The sequence below is a fragment of the Dipodomys ordii genome, unplaced genomic scaffold, assembly GCF_000151885.1.
Source record: "Dipodomys ordii isolate 6190 unplaced genomic scaffold, Dord_2.0 Scaffold34, whole genome shotgun sequence".
Lineage (NCBI taxonomy): Eukaryota > Metazoa > Chordata > Mammalia > Rodentia > Heteromyidae > Dipodomys > Dipodomys ordii.
This window is the reverse complement of record NW_012267250.1, coordinates 7,873,866-7,881,628: the sequence shown is the minus strand read 5'-3', so window position 1 is coordinate 7,881,628 and position 7,763 is coordinate 7,873,866. Positions and strand designations below refer to the sequence as shown.

Genomic DNA, 7,763 nt, shown 5'->3' with positions numbered 1-7,763 from the left:
TCCTCCTCCTCCTCCTCCTCCTCCTCCTCCTCCTTCTTCTTCTTCTTCTTCTGGCAAGTGCTCTATCACCTTGAGCCACTTCAGGTTTTCTGGTGGTTAATTGGAGATAGGAGTTTCATGGACTTTCCTTCTTGCTGCTGTTTTTGAACCTTGATCCTTAGATCTCAGCCTCCTGAGTAGCTAGGATTACAAGTGTCAGCCACCAGTGCCCAGCTCCATACTGCGTTTCTTACTGTGGCTCTGTATTATAATTTGAAGTGTGGAATTGTGATACCTCCAGCACTGCTTTTTTAACTCAAGATTGCCTTAACTATTCAGGGTCTTTGATGCTTCCATATGAACTTTAGTGTTTATTTTCTATCTTGGGATTTTGATGGGTATTACATTGAGTCAGTAGATTGCTTTTGGCAGTAAGGCCATTTTCATGATTAAATTTTCTTTCTATTTTATTTTGCTGGTCATGAGGCTTGAACTTGGACAGGGTGTTGTCCCTGAGTTTTTTTTGCCCAAGGCTGGCTCTCTTTCACTTTGAGCCACAACACCACTTTCAGTTTACTGGTGGTGAACTGGAAATAAGACTCTCCCTTTCCTGCTCAGACCGGCTTCAAACTGTGATCCTCAGATCTCAGCCTCCTGAGTAGCTAGGATTACAGGTGTGAGCCATCAGTGCCTAGCTTAAATTTGTTTTTCTTTCTTTCAAGTTAAGATATATTTAGTACAGAAATTTTAGGAAACATGAAGAAGATTTTTTTTTAATTCTTAAGAGCACTTATCATGAGATCTAATCTTAGCTGAGATTTATGTGTTCTAACTGCAGGCAGAGAAAATGCCCTCTTCTTTTTTCTTATCACAGGCCCAAGGAAGTCACAGGACATCAGGAAATGATTAAGGCCCCATGGACTGTCTAGGTGTTTCAGGTGTTGACTCCTAAAACCCTTCCTCTATAGATCACAGAGGAAGGCTCACACCTTTTTCTAGAAAAAATAATGTGCCCCCAGACAACCATCATAAGCCACCCATGTTTAATATTGCCAAATATTAGCAAATGGAGTGTGGAAGTGGTGGCCTGGGCTCTGTTCCCAGGACGACATCAGCACTGGCTCTGAGCCCACATTGGCCTCTTTTAAGCAAAGAGCTCAATGATTTTGTGAACTGTAATGCACACATGCCAGCTGATTTAATTAAACTCCTTTTCAACTCAAATGGTGAATTTGAACAAAGAACTCAGTCCTTACCAAATTACTAGTTCATGATTCTGTTGCTTTTCCAACTGGTTGTTTGGTATCTTTCTGGCTCATAGCTTACTTCAGTAGTGAATTGGAGGGAAGGGAGGTTAGGATGTTAATTAGGCAGGACTGGTCAATTATTCAAGTACCCATAGAAAACAGATGCCATATAAATGCAGCTTAAAATTACTATGGCAATACAGTTCACAAAAAGCATTCCTAGTGATCTTGGATTCTATGTACACATGTGTTAGGACTCAATGAGCTTCAGAAACTGAGCTTCTGTCATAACAGTCATGTGTTTCCATTTGGAATGATAAAACAGCAACAAGTGGCCTGTGTTAATTTTGGTCCTTGGGCCACCACTGAGCTGAAGGGTTGACATTCTCAGACCTTACACATTGTAAGTATCTAGACCTAAGTGCTTGCTGAAGATTATTTTCTTCTCCATTATTTTCACTGAAAGATATAAAATAGGGAACATGACTACAATGCATTTCTTCCTAGAACCTACTGGTGTAAATGAAGGGTATGGTGGGAACCTGTATATCACTTGGTAGATTTTGAAGCTGACTGTTATTTTCTGCCCCAATTTGTTAGTAAGTTATTCCTATTACTCCTCTGGGCTCCTGCCAAAACTCAGCATAATCAGTGGCATTCACTTGACTCCAACTCTGGCCTCACCAGCTTCAGCCACTGACAGAAGTATTGTTGGTTGGCTTGGGAAGCACAACAGGAAGCATTATCTACTCTCTCATCTACAACCCACCAGGAGAGAAGCCAACTGAAAACACAAGAGAGAGAACCTAATCAGATCTTTGATGTTACACAATACAAAATGCATTTCAGGCTCTAAAGAACAAGGAGCCATTCTAAATTGGATTAAGATCCATCTAGTAGCAAATGGTGATAAATATTTGTTTTGGAAATGTGAATAGTTAGTATTTTGATTCTGCTTATTCACCCAGTAAACTTTTGTTTTGTACTTTCCTTAGAGAAGTACATTTGAGAAAGTCTTGGATTGCCCTGGCTTGTCTGCTGAACAAAATGGAGAAATTTGGGTTGCTTCTGGAATAACTCTGCTAAGAGAAATTGTAGACTGATCACGTGACTCTGTTCTAATGATCTACTGACAGGCCTCACCCCTTTGCTTCTTACCCCTCACTTCTATAACACAGGGTTCCCCTTCTCTTGGACTGACCGGAGCCAGGTTGATGAGCTAACTTAAAATATGATGATGGTGGTGAGAATTTAGGCATAGAATTGATCAGCTTGGGGAGGGGGGAGTTTGTTTGGAGCAGTTTTTGTTTTCACCTTTGTTTGCCATAAAAACTTTTCAGAAGTTAATTCGGTCATTACTAATTTTATGAGGTTTGTGGTTATTATATAACCCACTCAATCTTTTAGTGCATTTATTTATACACATGAATGCAAGCTTTTTATATAAAATGGAATGACTGTTGTGTTTTGAAATGTGGTTTTCCTTTAGTATATTCTGAGTATCATTCCATGTTGATAAGCAGAATTCTCCGGCATTTTTGAGGGCTGTTACATAATTTTCGCTTTGGGGATGTCCTTTCTTCCTTTTCCTGTTTTTTTGCCTTCCTCCCCACTATCATCTCCCCTCCCTCCACTGGCAAATATGGTATCCCTTTGCTTCTTCAAAATTGATTATCTTTTATTCACGCTCCATTTAATTTTTTATTTGCTCTAATGCTTTGCAACACATACTCTATAATATATAAAATAATATGAAACAGATTTTTGTAGTTTGGAGCTCTGATGACTGAAAAACTCAAACTAAAATAATTTGTTTGCATTTGTTTTGTTGGCAGCTTTGTCATATTTTCTATCCAGGTTCTGTGAAAACAAACATGACAGTATTTTGAAAGCTTTTCCTATCCCCTGAAGGAAGAAATGACAAAGAGGCAAGCCATTATAATGAATGTTTATGATCTTTATTTAGGAACACGACAGACCCAAGCCCTATGCCACTTCTAAACCATGATCATTTATCTTGTTTCCCCAGATCCCATATCAGCTCACAAAGATGGGCAGAATGAGGCTGACAGTACACCAGAAGACCTCCAGTCTGTGGGGACCAGCAGGCTGCTCTATCATATCACTGATGGTGACAACCCTCTGCTGTCACCACGTTGCTCCATCTTTAGCCAAAGCCAGAGATTCAACTTAGACCCAGAGTCAGCCCCATCTCCACCCAGTACTCAGCAGTTTATGATGTAAGAACATCCTCTTATGTCATCCCCATTCCATAGTTTTTTCAAATACAGTAATACGTTCACAATTCTTTCTACATCTAAGAGTGGCATCAGTGGCTGGATTAGGAGTGGAGTTGTCTACTCTACCACCATTAGATAGGTAGAGCTATCTTTCTCCATATATGAAATGAGATGCTTGCATTTCAGGCTCTAAAGATTAGGATTAAATTCAAATGGACATGCTCTGTGTGGAGATTTCACAAATTTCGATGTAATAAAATTGAGACTCTCTTGTTCTAATATAGGCTCGGGGAAACTTCAGTTTCTCCCTCATAACCCATGATGTTATTGCTGAATTTATCCAAGCCTGAACTATTAATATCGCATGTAACTATTAATATGGCATGTAATATCGCATGCCAGGTGTAAAGAAAGTAGACATTTTCTGGAGAAAAATCTTTTCATTATGTTTGAAAAGGTATTATGCCAAGTGTAGTGAACCACTCATTTTAAATCCTTAAAAATATATATATAGGTGTGGCTTGTGCATTCCATTGGAAACAATGCCCAACAGGGCTGTCTCTTCTGTCTTACACTGGTGACTATAAGTTTTGAGAAATTTAGTTTTTGGACTAATATTTTGACATACAAATACCAAAGTACCTGATTACCTGGGCCCAGAATGCTGTTCTGTAGACATCTGTCAGAGTTGCACTTTGGATGGTTCTGTTCATCTTCCTTTGCAGACCAGACAGCAGTGTTTACTGCAGACCATTGTTTATAATGTACTTTTCCTCTCTGCAATCATGGCAGGCCCAGAAGTTCTTCACGGTGCAGCTGTGGTGATGGCAAAGAGCCACAGACCATTACCCAGCTCACCAAGCATATCCAGAGCCTCAAGAGGAAAATTCGGAAATTTGAAGAAAAATTTGAACAAGAAAAGAAATACCGGGTAAGGAAACTACATTGTCTCAGAGAGTGTTTTGTGGATCTTTCTCTGTTTCTCCTTTCTTGAGTAACACTCTGACAATGGACATTTCAGTGCACTGTGACCCACCTCCCCACAAAAAGAAAACCGGGTACTAAAATATTGTCTTTAAGTAGTTGTACAAAGAAGGTGCCATTTAACAAAGCAGTTTATGAACGCAGCGTATCTTGATTAGTGTCATCCTTCAACATTCCCATCCCCCTACAACCCACCCCTTCCCTTTTCTTAATCTGTGGTATGTACAATGAATTCTTGACTTCACTCTCCTCCCTTCTCCCTTTACTTGTCTATCGCTCTCCCCTTGACCTGACTCCCTTGCATGTACCCCTTTCCTAGTGCTGATTTTGTTGGGTTTGGACATAGTCTTTCTAAAAAAATTATACTATTGGAGCTCTCTAGAGAGTCTATTATGCCTCAGTTAATTCATTTATAATCATCTGCATGCTACCTATGTTTGTTTATAAACTTATAGATACATTCTATCTACCACAAATGAGGAAAACCAGGTTAACCTTCGTTTCTCCAAGCCTGGGGCTTATCATAATTTGTGTCCTCATCTAAATTTGTCTTGTTTTCAAATGACAGCAATTGATCATTGCTATAATTTCCTAGATATAGCTTAAAGTGTTATTTCTGAACTTTTTGATTACTTTCCTTCCCTCTCCTCTTTTGCCCACTCCTCCCCTCTCCTCCCTCCCAAGAAACCCTACTGTCACTAAGATCAAAATTTGGAAAGCTTTTGAATTTTGGTTTTCTGTTTTTAATTTCTTCTGCCTGCATTCTGGTAAGAACCTATTAAGGACTTAATAGACAGAAGTCTTAATTATGGAGTATAGGGAGGGAGCAGTGATTTGTTATCCAGTCACCTCTGTTTAGAGCACTCAGAAGAAAATTTGTACCAGCCTTTCTCATCAGACATTAGTCTTTGTGCTAGCTCTGCAGTGATGGAAACAAGAGCTTTGTCTTTTCTCACACAAATCACAATAGTCATAAGGAAGTGTCTTGATGGCTAAAGCTACTTTTATTTCCTTTTGTGATGACTCTGACATAAAGAAAAATCATATTCACATGGAATTGCTCAAAGATATTGGATATCTGGCAGAAGTCCCAGAACAGCTGGTTATTAGAATAAAGAGAACAGGGAATAATCTCTCATGTATTTTGAAATATTGAAAAACTCACTAAGCACTTGATACAGAGGCAATCGGAAGCTTCCTGTGAGTGTGTGAAAAATTCCAAGCCGGGAGGTAATATTCCACTCCTCCATTCTTCCTGTCCTATGCAAACACAGCTTCACATACACACACACACACACTACTAAGAAATGGCCTTTATTTTGCAAGATGGAAAAATAATCAGATTGGCTTTAAATACAATTTTAGTCAGGATATTAAAGATTCCTCTCTTTTCCAGAGTCAGGTTGTCACAGCTGCACATTGTCTGTTTTGGGGCTGTATACATTATTAGTTTAGGCTTTTTTTTTTTTTACAGATAAGGATCTGAGACCCAGTAAAGACTTATAACTTACCTAAGTTATAAGGTTGTGTCCTGTCATCTCAGGTTTAGAGCAGTGAAATAAAGATGAGTAGATTTTGCCATGGAAGATTAGGAGTAAAATTCCAAGATATGAATATATTGAGGGCTTCAGTTACCCTAGGAAAAGTTGATTTCCTGATGGTTGCTTGAGTGTTCCTGTATTTATGATGTCCTCGTATGGAATACTGCAGAATAACAACTAGGGGCTTGATGGGACCTGGTAGTTCTTGAGTCATACTGTTGTGATCCTAAATCTCACACACATACATTTAGGAACTTAGTGCATTTGAACTTCATGTTTTGAGTCTGGTTGCCTATCTTAAAGTGTGGTTGATATCAGTGGTGACATGTTTCAGGGTATTAAATAAGAGTACATGTGTGATGCTTATGACACCCAGAATTGCCTGTTTTGTAAAAGAATTTTCCTGATGTCTTTGTCTTGAGATTTTAAATTGGAGTAAACAACACATTCTCAAACACAGAAGCAGAAGGATAGATGTGGAAGCATTAAGGGGAGGAGGTTCGTGTTTGCTACTGCTTCAATGTGTCTGTGAGCCTTTGATGTAATCAGAGCCTTGCATATCCCAGGAGATAGGACTTCCTCTTGGCCTTCCTGTCAGAGTGTCAGGCTGTGTTTAAGAGGTTTGACTTGTCAAGGAGCTTTAATTGGTTGGTTTTTGTAAGACTGCCCTTCCTGGCAATCTGATTGTGGAATTAATATCCCCCATTGCTAATTTTTGGATACAAGCCTCTGTTGGACTTCTGTGCTTTTCTTATACGTGTAGGTAATGTACATCTTCTCACCTCTGTTGAAAGTAACCATTTTAGATAACCCTACTCAAAATTATGCTGTTCGCTACATTCATTCATTGAGCACTGAAAAAGACTTCAGCCACATGGCTGTTTTCAGTGAAATCAGAAAAATGTCAGAATTGTCTTTTTTCTTCCAAATGAATGATGAAACTGAAGCCCAGAGAGGGGAAGTGGTTTTTCCAGAACCACACAGCAAAGAATCTAATCAAAATAACAATTCAGGTCTTTACATAATGAATACAGAATCCTCTATAATGTGTTTTATGAACTATGTTTTGTAGACTACCATTCTACCCAATGGTATTTCTAGCAATGTCATCTGGGCACACCATTTTAATTACATTGAATAAAATCTAACTATATAAGTTTTGGTTAAATAACTGTTGAGGTCTACTAAACAAGAATATTTCAATTCAGAAGTCCTGCCATAATGTGAACTTGACTTCAAGTTCTTTTAAAGGCTCTTCTGAGGATGGAAAAAAAATTAAGAAAATATTTCTAAAACTGATTCCAGGCCTTACTTTGTCTGGAAATGTAGCCTTAAATTTCCCTTATGTCCTGTGTACAATGATGAAAACTATATTTCAAAGATAGGATTAGCAGCATAGGACAGATTGATGATGTACTATTCAACAAGATGAATTTCTCACATCAAGGAATTCTCTTGAGTATCCTGAGAAACCAAATGCAAAACATTGACTGTCCATATAGCCAAGTTGCTACTCAAAGCAAAGTACCGTATTCTATAGCAGCAAGTAACGCAACGTACTATTCTAGACCATAGACAGGACCAGACCAGAGATAGGTTCCGTGAGCCATTTGTCGTTGTCCGTGGTCCTGAAACCATGGCTCCTTCGTGAAACCAGTCTCTTATTTAAGATCCCTTAGGAAAGAAACATTATTTTTCTTCCATTTCCTTTCCATCTTGATTTTAAAATGTGTGATATTATACCACTCTATAACAATTCCACATTATTATGT

At 38.6% G+C, this 7,763-nt stretch overlaps 1 protein-coding gene across 5 annotated transcripts in view; it reads left to right on the top strand.

Annotated features, from left to right (window-relative positions):
- Positions 1-7,763, top strand: part of Fam13c (family with sequence similarity 13, member C) — a 95,168-nt gene that overhangs the window by 75,925 nt on the left and 11,480 nt on the right. For all 5 annotated transcript variants that reach the window (XM_013017221.1, XM_013017220.1, XM_013017219.1 and 2 more), the window contains 2 exons: positions 3,256-3,466; positions 4,259-4,397. In XM_013017221.1, coding sequence (XP_012872675.1) covers positions 3,256-3,466; positions 4,259-4,397 — 350 coding nt within the window. The remainder of the gene's footprint in view (positions 1-3,255; positions 3,467-4,258; positions 4,398-7,763) is intronic.